This window comes from Macaca thibetana, chromosome 3 (genome assembly GCF_024542745.1).
Source record: "Macaca thibetana thibetana isolate TM-01 chromosome 3, ASM2454274v1, whole genome shotgun sequence".
In the NCBI taxonomy this organism is placed as follows: domain Eukaryota; kingdom Metazoa; phylum Chordata; class Mammalia; order Primates; family Cercopithecidae; genus Macaca; species Macaca thibetana.
The window spans coordinates 77,475,080-77,494,293 of NC_065580.1; the positions used below are offsets into that span (position 1 = coordinate 77,475,080).

At 45.2% G+C, this 19,214-nt stretch overlaps 2 protein-coding genes across 10 annotated transcripts in view; one reads left to right on the forward strand and one right to left on the reverse strand.

Moving 5' to 3' along the window:
• C1GALT1 (core 1 synthase, glycoprotein-N-acetylgalactosamine 3-beta-galactosyltransferase 1) overlaps window positions 1-19,214 on the forward strand; it is a 208,297-nt gene that overhangs the window by 120,535 nt on the left and 68,548 nt on the right. The gene's annotated exons all lie outside the window — the stretch shown is intronic.
• On the reverse strand, window positions 4,546-10,972 carry LOC126949959 (uncharacterized). Its single transcript, XM_050782996.1, has 2 exons — window positions 10,189-10,972; window positions 4,546-7,465 (listed from the first exon to the last, which is right to left on the reverse strand). The coding sequence occupies exon 2, from the start codon at window positions 7,317-7,319 to the stop codon at window positions 6,669-6,671; it is 651 nt and encodes a 216-aa protein (XP_050638953.1). The 5' UTR covers window positions 7,320-7,465; window positions 10,189-10,972; the 3' UTR covers window positions 4,546-6,668.

Sequence of the window (19,214 nt, forward strand, 5' to 3'; positions counted from 1 at the left end):
AGCTGTATGATTTGTCAGCCAGCCCCTACTGGGAGGTGTCTCCCAGTTAGGCTACTTGGGAGTCAGGGACCCACTTGAGGAGGCAGTCTGTCCCTTCTCAGATCTCAGACTCCATGTTTGGAGAACCACTACTCTCTTCAAAGCTGTCAGGGACTTTTAAGTCTGCAGAAGTTTCTGCTGCCGTTTGTTCAGCTATGCCCTGCTACCAGAGGTGGAGTCTACAGAGGCAGGCAGGCCTTGCTGAGCTGTGATGGGCTCCACCCAGTTCAAGCTTCCCAGCTGCTTTGTTTACCTAGTCAATCCTCCTAAATGGCGGATGCCCCTACCCCAGCCTCACTGAGTCTTTCAGTTTGATCTCAGACTGCTGTGCTAGCAGTGAGCAAGGCTCCGTGGCCATGGGACCCTTTGAGCCAGGCGTGAGAAATAATATCCTGGTGTGCCGTTTGCTAAGGCCATTGGAAAAGCGCAGTGTTAGGGTGGGAGTGTCCTCAATTTCCAGGTACCATCTGTCATGGCGTCCCTTTGCTAGGAAAGGGAATTCCCCAACCCTTTGCACTTCCCGGGTGAGGCGATGCCCTGCCCTGCTCCGTGGGCTGCACCCACTGTCTGACAAGCCCTAGTGAGATTGGCGTGGTACCTCAGTTGGAAATGCAGAAGTCACCTGTCTTCTGTGTCACTCATGCTGGGAGCTGCAGACTGGAGCTATTGCTATTCGGCCATCTTTGGCATAGTTTATCTTTTTCCACCACTTTACCTTAAGTTTGTTTGAGTCTTTTATGTGTCAGATGAGTTTCTTAAAGGCAGCGGATACTTGGTTGGTGAATTCTTGTCCATTCTGCCATTCTGTATCATTTAAGTGGAGCATTTATGCCATTTACATTCAGCGTTAGTACTGAGAAGCAATGTACTGTTCTATTCATTGTGCTAGTTGTTGGCTGAATAACTTGTTGTTTTTGTTTTGTTTTGTTTTTTTTAATGTTACTGTGTTACAGGTCCTGTAAGATTTATGCCGTAAGGAGGTTCTATTTTGGTCTATTTAAGGTTTTGTTTCAAGATTTAGAGCTCCTTTTAGCAGTTCTTGCTGGCTTGGTAGTAGTGAATTCTCTCAACATTTGTTTGTCTAAAAAAGACTCTATGTTTCCTTTATTTATGAACCTTACTCTTACTGGATACAAATTCTTGGCTGGTAATTGTTTTGTTTAAGGAGGCTAAAGATAGGACCCACATTCCTTCTAGTTTGTAGGGTTTTTGCTGAGAAATCTGCTGTTAATCTGATGGGTTTTCCTTTTTAGGTTACCTGATTCTTTTGCCTGGCAGCTCTTAAGATTCTTTACTTTGTCTTGACTTTAGATAACCTGATGACTATGTGCGTAGGTGATGGTCTTTTTGCAATGAATTTCCAGGTGTTCTTTGAGCTTGCTTTATTTGTATGTCTAGATCTCTAGCAACGTCAGGAAAGTTTTCCTTAATTATTCCCTCAATATGTTTTCCAAACTTTTAGATTTCTCTTCTTCCTTGGGGAGATAGCAGAGGAATGAAGTGGACTCTGTGAGGGTCTTTGGTTATAGTTTCATTTAGTGTGCTGTTTTTGTGTTGGTTGGCCTCCAGCCAGGAGGTGGCACTTTCAAGAGAGAATCAGCTGTGGTAGTATAAAGAGGATGCAAGCTTGCGCTCGGGTCACCAGGATAAGTATTTGGGTTTCTCAGGTGGTGGGTGGGGCCATAGAGCTCCCAGGAGATTATATCCTTTTATCTTAGACTACCAGGGTGGGTAGAGAAAGACCATCAGGTGGGGGCTGGATTAGGCGTTTCTGAGCTGAGACTCTCCTTGGGTGGGGTTTGCTGTGGCTGCTGTGGGAGATGGAAGTGTGGTTCTTATGCCAATGAAGTTATGTTCCCAAGGGGATTATGGCTGCCTCTGCAGCATCATACAGGTCACCAGGGAAGTGGGGGAAAGCCGACAGTAACAGGCCTCACCCAGCTCCCACAAAGCCCGAAAGGCCAGTACCACTCCCGGGGTGCCCCTTCCAGTGGCACTGAGTTAATTTCCAGGCAGCTGCTGAGCAGGATTGAGAAGCTGCCCCAGACTGTAAGCCTGGTCTTGGCTCCCTTCCCAAAAATCCTTTGACCATAAAGTCAGATGCCTTTTTTTTCCTGTGAAGTCTTTATTTCATTGTTCTGTATGTCTGTTTTCATGCCAGTACTACACTATTTTGATCAATGTAGCTTTGTAGTAAGTCTTGAAATCAGTAAGTATGAGTTTTCTAGCTTTGTACCTCTTTTTCAAAACTGACTATTCGGGGTCCCTTAATATTCCATGTGAATTTTAGAATGGATTTTTCTATTTCTGCAGAAAACGTTGGGATTTCAGAAGGAACTGCATTGAATCTGTAGGTCTCTTTGGATAGTATTGATATTTTAACAATATTAAGTTTTCCAATTGATGAACGTGTAATGTCTTTCTAATTATGTATTCTTTAATTTCTCACAGCAGTGTTTTGTAGTTTTTGTTGTACAGCTCTTTCACTGTCTTGGTTAATTCCTAAGGTTTCTTTTTTATGCTATTGTAAATGGAATAATTATTTCAAGAAATGTTCTAGTGTGTAAAAATGTAACTTGTTTTTGTGTTGACTTTGTATCCTGCTTCTTCTTTGCTAAATTGATTTATTAGTTCTAACAGGTTTTTTTTTTTCTTGGAATCTTTATGGTTCCCTGCATATACGATCATATCATCTGTAAGAACATAATTTTACTTTTTCTTTCCGATTTGGATGTCTTTTGTTTCTTTTCCTTTCCTAATTGCTCTGAGTAGAACTTCGAGTAGTATGTTGAATAGAAGTGATGAAATCAGGCATTCTTGCCTTGTTGTGGATCTTTGAGTCCCTTACCATTTGATCTTAGAAGAAAAGCTTTTAGTCCTTTACCATTGTGTATGATGTTCACTGTGAGTTTCTCATATATGGCTTTTATTATGTTGAAGTAGTTTCCTTCATTTCCTAGTTTGTTGAGTGTTTATATCACGAAAGGATATTGAATTTTGTCAGATGCTTTTTCTCCATCAGTTGAGATGACCATGTAGGGTTTTATTTTTTCCTCCTGAATTCTGTTAATGGGGTATATTGCCTTGATTGATTTCCATATGTAAAATCATCCTTGCATTTCAGGATAAATCCCACTTGGTCATGGTATATAATCTTTTTTTTTTTTTTTTTTTTTTTTTTTTGAGACGGAGTCTCGCTCTGTCGCCCAGGCTGGAGTGCAGTGGCGCGATCTCGGCTCACTGCAAGCTCCGCCTCCCGGGTTCACGCCATTCTCCTGCCTCAGCCTCCCGAGTAGCTGGGACTACAGGCGCCCACAACCGCGCCCGGCTAATTTTTTGTATTTTTAGTAGAGACGGGGTTTCACCGTGGTCTCAATCTCCTGACCTTGTGATCCGCCCGCCTCGGCCTCCCAAAGTGCTGGGATTACAGGCGTGAGCCACCGCGCCCGGCCTATAATCTTTTAATATGCTGCTGAATTCAGTTTGCTAGTATTTTGTTGAGAATTTTTACATCACTGTTAATAATGGATACTGGTTTGTAGTTTGTTTTTTTTTCTCTTTTTAGGTTGCTCTCATTTCTTTTTCTAAAAATAATTTTAATTGACACAGTCATTGTACATATTTTTGGAGTACATAGCAATGTTACAGTACATATAATGTATCAGGGTAATTAGCATATCTATCATCTCAAACACTTCTTTGTGTTAAGAACATTCAGTATCCTCCTAGCTGTTTGAAACTATATATTATTGTTATAGTCATCCTACAGTACTATAGAGTACAGTAACTTATTGCTCCAGCTTTTATCATTAGCTGTAATTCTGCATCCTTTAACTCATCTCTCTCTCTCTGCATCCTTTAACACATTGCCCTTCCCCTTCCTGGTTTCTACCATCCTTTGTTGGTTTGTGGTTTTCTTGTAGTGTCTTTGTCTGGCTTTGGTATCAGGGTAATGCTGGCCTCACAGAATGAGTCAGGAAGTGTTCCCTCCTCTTCTGTTTGTTTGTTTGTTTGTTTGTTTGTTTTTGTTTTTGTTTGTTTTAATTTGAGAAGGTTTGGTTTTAGTTCTTTTTCAGATGTTAAGTAGAGTTCACCAGTGAAGCCATCATGTCCAGGGGTTTTCTTTGTTGGGAGGTTTTTGATTACTGATTCTATCTCCTTACTAATGTAGGATTTTCAGGTTTTCTGTTTGTTTTTGATTCTGGTTCAGTAAGTTTAGTGTTTCTAACAGTTTTTCCTCATCTAGGTTATGTAGTTGTTGGCATTCAGTTGTTCATAGTATCCTCTTACAATCTTTTGTATTTCTGTAAAACTGGTAGCAATGCCTTAGTTTCGTTTCTGATTTCAGTAATTTGAGTCTTTTTTTTTCTTAGTTTAGCTAGAGATTTATCAGTTTTGTTCCTTTTTGAAGAACCTTTTAGTTTCATTGATTTTTCCATGTTGCTTTCCTATTTTCCATTTTGTTTATCTCTGTTCTTGTTTTATTTCTTCTGCTAGCTTTGGGTTTAGTTTGTTCTTTTTCTAGTTTTTGAAGTTGTAAAAATAGGTTCTGTAATGTAATGGGGAGCCGAGCAAGAAGACACGAGGCAGATGAAAACAGAGGTAGCCTTTATTGGGCTCGTGGGCGAGGTTCACCGGCCCTCTAGGAGGAGGGCCAAGGAAGTCGCGCACGGGGCAGGTATCAGGGGTCTTTTATAGGACAAGGTAGGCGGGGTCTGTAGGTTTCGGTTTCCTAAGTTAGGTTTTGATTTCTGAGGAATGATGTGTCCAGGAGTTTGCGCAGAGCGGGGGTTTTTTGGTGGGCGCGGACTTTTTTCGAGCGCTGAGAGTCTTAGCAGGAAGTGATGGGTGGGAAGTCCTAACAAAGGACCTGCCATGCCAGGTGATACCACCATGTTGGGTCTAGATTCCTGCCTAACATTCCGACCTCTTTCTAATAAGAAAAAGGGGCGACGTATTCATCTGGCTGCGTCCTGCTGGTATAGGTCGTTGTGGGGTTCTTCGGAGGTTGGAACTCAGGTATAGGGGTGGAGTAGCATCTGATTGACAGTGACCTGCAAGACTTCCTTTATGCGGTCCTGGACAAAGCGGATGACACAGGGAGCTATGAGTAGCAAGAATCTAATGATTAGTAAGGGGCTTAGAAAGGGTAGGACCCAGCCGGCTGTAGACGATTGCCACCACCCAAGTGAGGGCCCTGGTCCGAGGTTTTTCTGGTGGAGCCCTTCCTGAATCCTTTCTAGAGTGAGGAGATTGGTTTCTACTAGTCCTGACTCATTGATGTAGTAGCAACATTCTTCATTGAGGAACATGCTGGTGCCGCCTTTATCGGCTGTAAGGAGGTTGAGTGCCCGATTCTGGGCTGCCACCTGGGCGACTGAAGTGATCTGTCATTAGAGGGAAGCCAAGGACTCTGCAGAAGCTTCGATTGCTACCTGTAATAGGGCTGAAAGGTCCTGAGAAGCCTGGACAGAATGAATTAGGGCTCTGGTTCCTAGGCCGGAGGCTACAAGGGATGAGGCTAAAGAGACCCCGATCATCAATGGAAGGAATACTGCCCTTGACTGGCAGGGGCGGGCAGAGGGCAGGAGGGAGGATAGCTCAGCCTCACTGTACAGGGTAAGGCTGGGGACTAGGGAGATGGGAATGCATAGGGTAGTGTTGGGAGCATGGAGGGTTTTTGATAGGGTGGAATTGCACCAAAAATACCCACCTGGAGGGGTGGTTAGATTTGGAGGTGCAGATCCGGTCTGGTTGCACCAGGAAGCATTTGGGGTGGAGTAGCAAAAGGGGAGTTGTTGCCTAAGCGGGTCTTGGAACAAGGGGACCTCTCCCAGGGTTCGGCCGGAAAGGGGAAAGGAGGGGGTTAGGTTAGAGGAGTTAAAAGGGCTGGGTAAGGGTACCGCAACCAGTGGGGGCTTATTCAAGGCTGCACACAGGAAACAATGAGAGATGTTGTGTACCTCGGCTGTTTGTACTACTTGAGCCCCTTCCCTGACTAAGGTTAGCCAGGAAAAAGGGTTGCTGCTGCCCTGGGGATTGCTGCCTGGGTCAGCTATAGCTGAGATGGCTTTCCCCTGTTGTTTGATGTCAGAGGCCAGGCTGACAACGCTGCTTACGACCCTAATGTGGGCCCTAAAGATCCTGAGTCGGGCCACGGGATAAGAGTCATGGACGCCTTGGTAAAGGCAGGCCTCAACGCCCAACACCCACCTCAAGTCCCAAGGGTCAGGGATGGTGAGGAAGAATGTAGACTTGTCATACTTGTCACTCCTAGTCAGTCACACAGAGGAAGTGGGCTGCTGCCAGAGGATTTCTTTGGTGTCCAGAATGGTCTTGTGCATGTTGCAGTAGCGATAAGGGCAGCCTCCATTGGTTTCAACCCAAGTGAATCGACAGGCATCGTTCATCTGATCATATGTGAAAGAAATGACTGGGTATGGAGGGGGGTACTTCTGGGGCATACTCTGGAAGGAGGAGATATTAAAGGTTACTTGGCTTTGGCACCCTTGAGGCTGGCAGTCTACTGTGGCTATAGTGAGGGAGCTCATGCGATCTCCCTGGTCCAGGTCTCGGTAAGGTAGAACCTCCATCGGAATGGATCGGTAGGGGTAGTTTGGGCAGGAGTCTTACCTAGACCTGGGAGGACTAGATGGCCAAGGAAGGTTAGGCAGAGGGTCGTTACCTGTGCATGTGAGTCGTAACTTGGTAGGGGTAACAACCTGAGTGGTCCAATTGGAATCATGTTGGGTGGGTGGCTTTTTCAGCTGGGACAGGTGATACCAGGAGGAAAGACCAAGAAGCTTGGCAGCAGTGGGAGTGGTGAGGATTACGGTGTATGATCCTTCCCACCTTGGAGATAAGGCTTGGGGTTGCAGCTGCTTGACCAGGACCAGGTCTCCAGGTGCTACGATGGCAGGATTCTCGAGGGTTGGGGAAGCGGATGCAGGGAGACACCGGTCTGTTTGTTTTCTCAGAAGCTCACGAAGAAGGGTTAAGTAAGGGAGGTAGGAGCCTAAGGGAGGGGAGAGGGCCGGCAGCTCCTGGAAGAGGAATGGGTGTCCGTACAGCAGTTCAAAAGGGCTGAGCCCTGTGGGGGCCCGCGGAGCTGCCCTAAGACGAGTGAGAGCCAAGGGAAGGAGAGTCACCCACGAGAGGCAGGTTTTTAGATTGAGTTTGGTCACATGTTTAAGGAGACCGTTTGCGCTTTCTACCTTTCCAGATGACTGTGGATGGTAGGGAATGTGGAGCTTCCAGGTAATCTGGAGTGCGGCCGCCATCTGCTGGGTGAGTTTAGAAATGAAGGCCGGACCATTGTCCGATTGGATGGTTCGGGGGAGACCAAACCTGGGGATGATGTGCTCTAGGAGAGTGGTTGCCCCGACCTCTGCAGTTTCCTGGGTGGTGGGGAAAGCCTCGATCCATCCTGAAAAGGTGTCAACCAGGATCAGCAGGTAGTGAAATTTTTTATGGCAGGACATGTGGGTAAAATCAAGTTGCCAATCTTCCCTTGGCTGGTGACCCCTTAGCTGATGAGTGGGCCCTGGGTGCCTGAGCCTGCCTTGGGGGTTAGCAGCTGAACAGGTGGCACATTGCTGATGTACCTTTCTAATTTGGGCCTGCAGTGAGGGGAGGTGAAGGGTGGGTTCCAGGAAGTTATACATAGCCTTAGGCCCTATGTGGAGAGAGCGGTGTATGTCGGTCAATATATGCACCGCCTGAGTCTGAGGGAGTGCTACTCGGCTGTCAATGAACACCCACCCATCCTCGCTCTGGGTAGCACTGGGATGGGCCATCAGGGTTTGAAGTTCCTGGGGAGAGTAGTCGGGGGAATATGTGGGGGAAAGAAAGTAAAGGCGCTGGGGTAGGGGAGGAAGTGAGGGTGGTGGCCCGTGCAGTGGGATCAGCTAGGTTGTTACCCTGCGACACAGGGTCCTTAGAATGCTGGTGGCTTTTACAGTGGATGATGGCTACCTCCTTGGGGGCCTGGAGAGCATCAAGCAACCTCTTTATATGTGGTCCATTGACTACTGGCGTCCCTTTGGTGCTAAGGAACCCACGCTCTTGCCAGAGAAGGGAGTGGGTGTGTGCAATAAGGTAGGCATATTTGGGGTCTGTGTAGATATTAACCCTCTGCCCTTCGGAGAGAAGTAAGGCACGAGTAAGGGCAGTGAGTTCAGCCTTCTGGGTGGTGGTGCCTAAAGGCAAGGGCCTGGTTTCAACCGTCTGGGTTGCTGTTACGACAGCGTATGCCACTTGCCGGCGGCCATTGGGGGTTAAGACAGAACTCCCATCCATGAACAGGGTACGGTCCGGGTATTCTAATGGCTGTTCGGAAAGACCGAGGCAGGCGGGCAGCAAGGTGGTGAGAACCTCCGGGCAGGAATGTGCGGGGGCGGAATCGCACCCTGGAGTGGGCAAGAGGGTAGCAGGGTTTAGAGGAGGTGAGGTGGTGAGGGTGATGTGAGGATTTTCGATGAATAGCAGGTGGAACTGTTGAAGCCAGGATGGGGTGAGGTGGCTGAGACACTTGTGTGTGATGAGATCTGACAGTCAGTGAGAAGAGTAGACAGTAAGAGGATGTCCTAGGGTGAGCTTGAGGGCCTCCTTGGTAAGTTCTGTGGCAGCTGCCAGGGCTCACAGACAAGGTTGCCAGCCCTGGACTGTGGGGTCTAACTGCTTGGAGAGATAGGCCACAGCCTGGTATGTGGATCCAACCGGCTGGGCTAGGAGGCCAGTAGCTACCTTTTGACGCTCAGTGAATAGATGAAAAGGCTGAAGGGGGTTGGGGAGAGAGAGAGAACGGGGGCAGAAAGGAGACAGTCCTGAAGCTTCTTGAAAGAGTTGGCAACCAATGACGGGTCGGACAGCGGTCCGGTGGGCGCTTCCTTGGCAGCCTGGTAGAGGGGCTTGGCTAGGACCCTGAAGTTGGAAATCCAATGCCTGAAATACCCTACCAGTCCCAGGAAGGACAAGATCTCTTCCGCATCCTGGGGAGGCTGAAGAGTTTCAATAAGGCTTATTCTATCCGCCGTGAGGCTTTTCGTAGTGGGTGTGAGGAGTATGCCTAGGTAGGTGACAGAAGGGGTGCAAAGCTCAGCCTTGGCTGGGGTAACCTGATAACCTCGGTTGCCAAGAAAATTTAAAAGTGTAGCAGTATCTGCAAGGGAGTTCTCCCAGGAGGGACTACATAGCAATGAGTCATCTACATATTGCAATAGTGTGCTGTGAGTGAGGGGACAGAGGCTAACATCCTGTGTCAGTGCCTGTCCGAAAAAATGGGGGCTATCTCGGAACCCTGAGGCAGAACAGTCCAAGTCAGCTGGGAAGAAATATGAGTGTCTGGATCTTCCCACGTAAAGACAAACAAAGTGACAGTCGGGGTGTAGGGGAATAGTGAAGAAGGCATCCTTTAGGTCAAGGACAGTAAAATGAGTGGTATCAGGGGGAATGTGTGAGAGGGAATGCGTGAGAGAAGTGTATATGGGTTAGGAACAACTGGAAAGGTGGGGACTACTACCTCATTGATGAGGCGTAGATCCTGCATGAGGCGGTAGCCTGCGGAGCTTTTCCATACAGGCAGGATAGGAGTATTGCATGGTGAGTTGGCAGGGACTAGAATGTGCTGCTGGAACAGGCGCGTGATGATGGGTTTTAGTCCCTGTCAGTGTTCAAGGGAGGTAGGGAACTGGGGTCTAGAGGGAAACTTGGAGGGATCCTTCAGCCGGATGCAGACTGGAGTATGGTGCTGGGCAATGATGGGGATGGAGGTGTCCCACACCTTAGGGTTAATGGGTACTGGAAACGGGAGTGGGGGTCAGCCCGGCGGGGTTTATCAGGCAAGAGGAGGGGAAAGAAGAACGCAAGGTGCGGGGAGGGGTTGAGCCGGAAGTGCACTGAGGTCCCTAGCTTGGAGAGGAGGTGTCATCCTAACAAGGGGACTGGGCACAAAGGAATGGTAAGAAACGAGTGCGAGAAGAGGGAGCCATCCAGGCAGCAAGACAGAGGAGGAGTCTGGCGGTAGGTGGAGGGAGTGCCATCAATTCCCATGACCGTGACAGCGGGAGGATGGCTGGGGACACTGAAGGAAGGCAAAACAGAGTAGGTAGCCCCCATGTCCATAAGGAAGGATATGGACTTAACCGCTACCTGGGCTCAGTGAAAGTAAGCGGGGTTCCCGAGTCCGAGCCTCTTCAATCTTCGTCGGTGTCGAAGAGCTGGAAGACGCCTCCAGTACCTGGAGGAGGGTAGTCACATGGAGGCGTAGCGACCGTCCTCAGGTTGGGGCAGTCTGACTTCCAATGGCCCATCTGCCAGCAGCTCGGACAGGGGCGAGTTGGCTCCTTAGGGTTGGGGCACTGCTTGGCCCAGTGACCTTCATTGCCGCACTTGAAGCAGGCACCAGGTGGCGCTCGGGGAGTACCTCCTCTCTGAGAGCTCCTGGAGCCAGCCGGCCTCAGGGCTGCTGCCAAGGCCTGGGTTTGGAGTTGTACCTTCTGTTTTAGCCTGGCCTGTCGCTGGGCCTCAGCTGCTTCCTCCCTGGAGTTGTAGACCTTGAAGGCCAGTTTGACTAAATCCTGGATGGGATTTTGATGGCCGGCTGTCCTCCACCTTTTTAAACTTTTTCCAGATATCCGGAGCCAGCTGAGAAATAAAGTACGTAGCCAAGAGAGTTCCTCCTGCTAGGGAGGCAGGGTCACGGCGGATGTACTGAATGAGTGCCTCAGTCAGTTGGTTAAGAAAAACAGCTGGATTCTCATCTGAGTCTTGGACTACCTCCTTTAATTTATCAAAGTTGACCGACTTATTGGAGGCTGCCTGCATGCCAGCAAGAAGGCACTGGACCATCATGTCTTGGCGGCGGTGGCCTGCCTGCCCAACCTGGTACTCCCAGCCGGGCTTGGCCAAGGGCACCGCCTCGGTGCCGACTGGCATGGCGGGGTCAGTTAAATGAACCTGGTCAGTGTGCTGCCTGGCTGCCGCTAGGATACGTTCCCGTTCCTCAGGGGACAGGGTTGAGGTCATAATGACATGCAGATCGTGCCAGGTGAGGTCATACGCCTGGCATAGGTATCTGAACTCTTTGATATACAGAGTCGGGTTGGCCAAGAGCCTACATGCTCTTCAGTCTTAGGTCTGCCAGCGAAAATGGCACATGGACCCGGACCACTCCTTCGGTGCCTGCCACTTCCCGCAAGGGGCACAGGAGGTTGGTCCTGGACGGGGTATGGGCTGAGACAGGCAAGGAGGAGGAGGAGGTAGGAGAGACAGGGTCCGTCAGGTTTGGTGGGGACACAGGAGGAGTGGACAGAAGGGGTGGCGCCGACGAGGATGGAGACGACGACGGGTCAGAGTAAGGGGGAGGTTGAGCAGGGGACTGAAGAAGGGCCAGGAAACGAGTATCAGGGGGCTCAAAGAAAGAGGAGGAATGATCTTTCTCCTTGCTTGACGGAGTAGATTTTGCGAACAAGACCTGGGCCAACGAACGTCGGGCACAGAGGTCTGGGCAAGAGCGCAAGTCCCAAAAAGCCTGAAAGTAGGGTACCTCGGACCATTTGCCTAGTCTCTTGCAGATGTTGGTCAGGTCTGTGAGAATGTTAAAGTCTAGAGTGCCTTCTGCAGGCCACTGAGACTGATTATCTAATTTATACTGTGGGCATGCCACTGTGCAGAAGAAAATAAGCTGCTTTCGTTTTAGGTCTTGGTTGAGACCTAACGTCTGGAAATTAGCCAAGAGGCACCCCAGAGGGGATTTTGGGTCTGGTTTGGACTGGGCAGCCCCCATGATCCTGAGGCGGGCAGTCCAGAGTCAACGGGAGCGTCCTTCCACTGCCACATGGAGTGTGGGATATGGTGGCTTATGGGGAGGTTGGACGTCTCCTAGTTCCTGGTGCTGAGGTCACAACGCAGCTGCGTTTTTGGGCAGGGACTCCCGGAACCTGCAGGAAGGGGGAAAACTTACCCAGCAGTGATCAAATTGAGTCTTGGATTTGGTGAAACGGCTCCTGGCTCGGAGAGGAGGTCCTGGCTTGGGGAGAGGAGAGCCTGACCAAACCAGCAGGGGTTCAGGGAGGGGTCTCCTCCCGGGTTTCGGCACCAATGTAATGTAATGGGGAGCCAAGCAAGAAGACATGAGGCAGATGAAAACAGAGGTACCCTTTATTGGGCTCACGGGCGAGGTTCACCAGTCCTCTAGAAGGAGGGCCGAGGCAGTCGCGTGCGGGGCAAGTATCAGGGGCCTTTTATAGGGCGAGGAGTCGGGGTCTGTGGGCTTCGGTTTCTTGAGTTAGGTTTCAATTTCTGAGGAATGACATGTCCAGGAGTTTGTGCAGAGCGGGGGGTTTTTGGTGGGCACGGGCTTTCTTCACGTGCTGAAAGTCTTAGCAGGAAGTGAAGGGTGGGAAGTCCTAACAAAGGACCTGCCATATCGGGTGATACCGCCATGTTGGGTCTAGGTTCCTGCCTAACAGGTTCTTGAATTGAGAACTTCCTTTTTGTTTCATGTAAGTGTTAATAACTATAAAGTTGTCTCTTAACACTGCTTTATCTGTGTCCCATAAATTTTCTTATGTTGTGTTTTTCGTCTCTAAGTATTTTCTGATTACCCTTGTGATTTATTCTTCGCCCCATTGGTTGTTTGATTTCCACACGTTTGTGAATTTTCCATTTTCCTTCTTTTATTGATTTCTAACTTCATTGTATTGTGTTCAGAGAAGATACTTTGTATGATATCTGTCTTTTAAAAATCTATTAAGACTATTTGTGGCCTAACCTGGCCTATCCTGGGAAATATCCCATGTGTACTTGAGAACAATATGTATTTGGTTATTGTTAGGCAGAACGTTCAGTCTATGTCTGTTAGACTAAGTTGGTTTATTGTGTTGTTCAGGTTCTCCTTTCTGTGTGGTTCTGTTAATTATTGAGAGTGGGGTACTGAAGTCTTCAGCTATTGTCATAGAACTATTTCTCCTCTCATTTTTTTCACCTTTGGTTGATATATCTCAGTGGCCTTTATTAGGTATGTAAATGTTTATATAGCTGACCCCTTAATGATGCAGGGGTTAGGGATGCTATCCCCCCACACACAAATCTGCGTATAATTTTTGACTTTTCTGAAGTTTACTAATAGACTACCATTGGAAGTCTTATTGATAATGTAAGCAGTTAACACATTTTATGTATGTATTATATACTGTGTTCTTATAAACTACAGAAAATAATGTGTTATTAAGAAAATTATAAAGGAGAGAAAATTTATTTACAGTTCATTAAGTGGAAGTAGATAATCATGAACGCCTTCATTCTTGTCATCTTCACATTGGGTTGAGGAAAGGAAGGATTGGTCTTGATGTCTCCTAGGTGGCAGAGGTAGAAGATGATGCACATATAAATGGACCTATAGAGTTCAGACCCATGTTGTTCAAGGGTCAACTATAATTATTATATCTTTTGCTGTATTGAATCTCTTATTAATATATAATGTCCTTCTTGTCTTTTGTAACCTTTTTTGATTTAAAGTCAATTTTGTCTGATATTAGTATGGCACTTCTGTTCTCTTGGTTCTTGTATGAATGTAATATCTTTTTTCCATGCCTTCACTTTCACCCTGTTTGTGTCTTTGGGCCTAAAGTGAGTCTTTTGTAGACAGCATGTAGTTGGATGATATTTATCCATTCTGCCAATCTCTGCCTTTTGATTATAGAGTTTAACCATTTATATTTAAAATCATAAGGAGGAACTTCTGTCATTTTGCCTTTTTTTTTCTATATGCTTTATAGCTATTTTCTTCATTTCCTGCATTACTGTCTCATTTCTTTTTGTATGTATTCTATTAGCTATTTTCTTTGGTTATCGTGATGATTACACTTAATATTTAAACATTATAATATTTATACTAGCTTAATTTTAGTAACATAAAAACATCATGCTTCTTGACAATTCCTTCCCCACTTCTTGTTGATGTTGCAGAATTATATCTTTATACATTGTGTGTCAAAAATATAACCTAATTTTTAATGTGCTAGTCTCAAGTTATGTAGAAAACAAAACGTGGCGTTATAAACCAAAGTTACAATAATACTAGCATTTATAATTGCCTAGGTATTTACTGTCACTGCAATTTTTATTTTTTCATACAGCTTCAAGTTATCTAGTATTCTTTTGTTTCAACCTGGAGAAGTTTGCTCTACAGAGCAGGTGTTTTGGTAATAAACTCTCTCAGCTTTTTACTTGAGAATGTTTTATTTAAGAATGTCTTGAGACGCTGAGGCAGGCAGATCACCTGAGGTCGGGAGTCAAGGCCAGCCTGACCAACATGGAGAAACCCTGTCTACTAAAAATACAAAAAAAATTAGCTGGGTGTGGTGGTGCATGCCTGTAATCCCAGCTACTTGGGAGGCTGAGGCAGGAGAATCGCTTGAACCCAGGAGGCAGAGGTTGCATTGAGCCAAGATCACACCATTGCACTCCAGCCTAGGCAATAAGAGTGAAACTCCGTCTCAAAAAAAAAAAAAGAATGTCTCAGCTTTTCTTTTAAACGATGGTTTTTCTGGATGTAGGATTCATGGTTGACATTTTTGTTTGTTTGTTTGTTTTATTATCTTAAATATATTGGCCTATGCTTTCTGTCCTCCAAAGTGTCTGATGAGAAATCTGATAATTTTATTGAAGACTGCTCATGTGTGATTAGTTACTTCATTCTTTCAGCTTTCAGGATTTTCTGTTTGCCTTTTGGTGGTTTCATTATAATATGTTTTGCTGTGAGTCTCTTTGAAGTGATTCTACTTGGAGTCTTTTTCAGCTTCTTACATGTTTGTATCCATGTCTTTTATTAAAATTGGGATTTTCGACCATTGTTTCTTCAAACATTTTTTCTCTCTGCCTTACTTGGGACTATGACAGTATGTATGTAGGCCTACTTGATGGTGTCACAGCTCCCTTAAGACCTTCACATTTATTTTATTTATTTATTTATTTATTATTTATTTTTTATTATTATTATTATACTTTAAGTTCTAGGGTACATGTGCATAACGTGCAGGTTTGTTACATATGTATACTTGTGCCATGTTGGTGTGCTGCACCCATCAACTCGTCAGAACCCATCAACTCGTCATTCACATCAGGTATAACTCCCAATGCAATCCCTCCCCCCTCCCCCCTCCCCATGATAGGCCCCCGTGTGTGATGTTTCCCTTCCCAAGTCCAAGTGATCTCATTGTTCAGTTCCCACCTATGAGTGAGAACATGCGGTGTTTGGTTTTCTGTTCTTGTGATAGTTTGCTAAGAATGATGGTTTCCAGCTGCATCCATGTCCCTACAAAGGACGCAAACTCATCCTTTTTTATGGCTGCATAGTATTCCATGGTGTATATGTGCCACATTTTCTTAATCCAGTCTGTCACTGATGGACATTTGGGTTGATTCCAAGTCTTTGCTATTGAAGACCTTCACATTTCTTTAGTCTTTTTTCTTTCTTTTCCTAAGACTCAGTAATTTCAGTTGTTCTCTCTTCAAGTTCACTGATTACTTTTTTCTTCCTGTCCAAATCTGCCTTTCAATCTCACTAGTGGATTTTTAATTTAATTTATTGTACTTTTCAGCTTCAGAATTTTTTGTGTGTATCTTTTTAGGTTTTCATTCTCTGTGTTTCTCTTACTGTCTTGCTTATTATTATTATTATTATTTTTTTTTTTTTGAGGTCTCACTCTGTTGCCTGGGCTGGGCTAAAACTCCTGGGTTCAAGCAATCCTCCTATCTCAGCTTCCTGAGTAGCTGGGACTGTAGTTGTGCACCACTGTGCCTGGCTCAGATTTTCCATGTCTTTATTCATATTTCCATTTTGTTCATACATCATTTTCTTAACTTGGTCCACATTTTCCTTTAGTTCTTTGAGCATTTTTCAGAAAGTTGTTTTATAGTCTTTGTTTAACAGATGTTTAACAGATCTACCATCAGGTCTTTCTCAGGGACAATTTGTTAGTTTTCTTTCTTTCTTTTAGTGGACCATATTTTTCTGTTTCTTTATATACCTTGTGACTTTTTTGTTGAAAACTGGATGCTTAAATTTAATTTAATGTGGTAATTCTGGAAATTAGGTAGTATCCCTTCCCCAGGGTTTGCTTTTTTTTTTTTTTAATTAAATTGTTGCAGTCTCTTTGCCAAAGATCAGTCTGAGATTTCGTAAAATTAAGGTATTTTCAGGTCTTTTCTATGCCTGTGCCGTAAGCTAGATATGTAATTCAATAGTCCCTCTTTATCCCTGGTTTTACTTTCTGAAGTTTCAGTTATGGTCAACAGTGGTCCAAAAATATTAAATGGAAAACTTCAGAAATAAACAGTTCATAAGTTTTAAATTACGTGCTGTTCTGAGTAGCATGATGAAATATTGTTCCAACCTGCTTGGGACATGAATTATCCCTTTGTCCATCATATGCACATTGTATATGTTATCTACCTGATAGTCACTTAGCAGCTGTGTTGATTTTTGGATTCACTCTCGTGGTATTGCAGTGCTTCTGTTCAGTTCAACAAAGTTAAAACAAAGGTTCAATAAAGTTAACCTTTATTTTACATAATGACGCCACAGCACAAGAATAGTGATGCTGGCATGTTGTCATAATTTTTTTTGTTTGTTAATATCTTATTGTGCCTAATTTACAAATTAGACTTTCTCATAGGTGTGTATATTTAGGAAAAAACAGTATGTGTAAGGTTCAGTACTATATGCGGTTTCAGGCATCCAATCAGGCATCCACTGGGGTTCTGGGAGCATATTCCCTGTGGATAATGGTGGACTACTATAGTGAATTTCTGTTTTCCCTTATATATGCAGTTGCTTTTTAATATCTCAGTCCTTAATGTCTGGCTCCACAAAAAAGGAAAAGGACAAAAATGAAGAGGGTTGGGGAAAGCACCAGCCTTTAAGTCCCCTGGAAGTTACCTCAGCTAGAGGGGGAGGGACTTGCATCAGTGGATGGAGGTACAACCACAATGGCTGCTAGCCCCTGCATCTGTATCTTCATGATCAGAAGTAGCAGTCAACAGTCAGGACACCTATTCCTGATATTTGGAGGACAGGGTCCTTATTGCCCACTCCAACTCCCACAGCTATGTATAAGCTGCTCCACAAACACCTGCACAGTTGCCTGCCTGTGGGAGTGAGAGTGGGGTGGGGTGGGTAGCTGCTGCTGAGCAAATAACTGAAATTGACTGAAATCAGCCACAATTTACCTTACTGTCCAGGACTTTTTCTTGAAGTTGGTTTTCAGTATACTTCGAGAGCTTCGAAATAGTTGTATGAGATAGATTCTACCAGCGTAAGTATTCTCTGGGTATACAGACTTATTCTTGGTGCCTTCTACTCTACTGTCTTCCAAGAATCTTCTAACTTAATCATGGATTCTTCATATCTCACAACATGTCTTGTCTTTCCATGTACTCAAGTTTTATTTTAGATCCTTTATGGAATTATAGTTTTCTTTATGTAGAGCCTATACATTTCTAGTTTTGTTATTCTTTGTTACTTATAGCTTTTTTGTTTGCTATTGAAACGTGACCTTCCATTATAAGTTTCTTGTTATCTGTATATTAAAAAGTGATTGACTTCACGCATTTTGTAAATGGCAGCCTTAAGTGAATTTACTGGTTTTTTTGGACAGCATTTTAGTTTTCTTTCCGAAGATGGCCATAGTATCTGCGGTTAGTGATAACTTTCCCACCTCTTCTGAAACATTTGTACCTTTATCTTCAGTTGGATTGGCTAGTGCTTTCAGTATTAAGTAGTGTTGATAACCTGCACCCTTGTCTTAAATGGATACTTTGTGCATGTTAAGTATAGAAATAGGAGCATGATATAGAAAGAACAAGCTCTTCAAGAATAATCTGCTTCCAGTATGTCTTACAGCCTTCTGAACCTTGTAATGGATAAGGGTCAGCCTACTCCTGGTAAAGGCAGATGGGAGATTCATGGAGAAAGAATATTAGATGTTCCTAGAAAGTTTTCAGTGTGATAAAGTAGTATAATTTTCTCCTAACCTTGGGTATTGTAGAACATTTCTCTCACATCCGTGTGAAGAGATCGCCAAACAGGCTTTGTGTGAGCAATAAAGCTTTTTATTTCACCTGGGTGCAGGCAGGCTGAGTGGGAAAAGAGAGTCAGTGAAGGGAGATGGGGTGGGATCATTTTATAGGATTTGGGTAGGTAGTGGAGAATTACAGTCAGAGGGCGTTCTCTGGCGGGCAGGGGCAGGGGACAGAAGGTGCCCAGTGGGGGAGCTTTTGAGCCAGGATGAGCCAGGAGAAGGAATTTCCAAGGTAATGTCATCAGTTAAGGCAGGAACAGGCCATTTTCACTTCTTCTGTGATTCTTTAGATACTTCAGGCTTTCTGGATGTATATGTGCAGGTCATGGGGAATATGATGGCTTAGCTTGGGCTCAGAGGCCTGACATTCCTGTCTTCTTATGTTAATAAGAAAAATAAAATGAAATAGTGATAAAGTGTTGGGGTGGCAAAAATTTTGGGGGGTGGTATGGAGAGATAATGGGCAGTGTTTCTCAGGGCTGTTTCGAGTGGGATTAGGGGCGACCTGGGAACCTAGAGTGGGAGAGGTCAAGTTGGAGGATTTTGTGGTAAGGGGCGATATTGTGGGGTTGTTAGGAGCATTTGTCATATGGAATGATTGGTGATGGCCTGGGTGCGGTTTTGTATGAATTGAGAAACTAAACGGAAGACACAAGGTCCAAATAAGAGAAGGAGAAAAACAGTTATTAAAGGACTAAGAATTGAGAGGACCCAGGACATCCAATTAGAGAGTGTCCAAGGCGGTTTAATGTAATTACTTGTTTGGTTGGTGAGGTTTTGGGCTCTATTCTTGACAGAGTCCTTTTTATTAAGTTGGAGGCTGAGCTTGGTGAGGTGTGTTTTTCAAAGACAATTAGTCCATTCTCCCTTTCCCGAAGATTGAGGACAGTAAGGGGTATGAAGGTTTCACTGAATACCAAGAGCCCGAGAAACTGCTTGGGTGATTTGACTAGTAAGGGCCGGTCCATTATCAGACTGTATAGAGGTGGGAAGGCCAAACCGAGGAATTGTGTCTGACAGAAGGGAAGAAATGACTGCGATGGCCTTCTCAGACCCTGTGGGAAAGGCCTCTACCCATCCAGTGAAAGTGTC

Bases quoted from the DNA above. Each gene is read 5' to 3' on its own strand.
- LOC126949959 (XM_050782996.1), bottom strand. From the start codon at position 7,319: ATGGCGGCCGCACTCCAGATTACCTGGAAGCTCCACATTCCCTACCAT.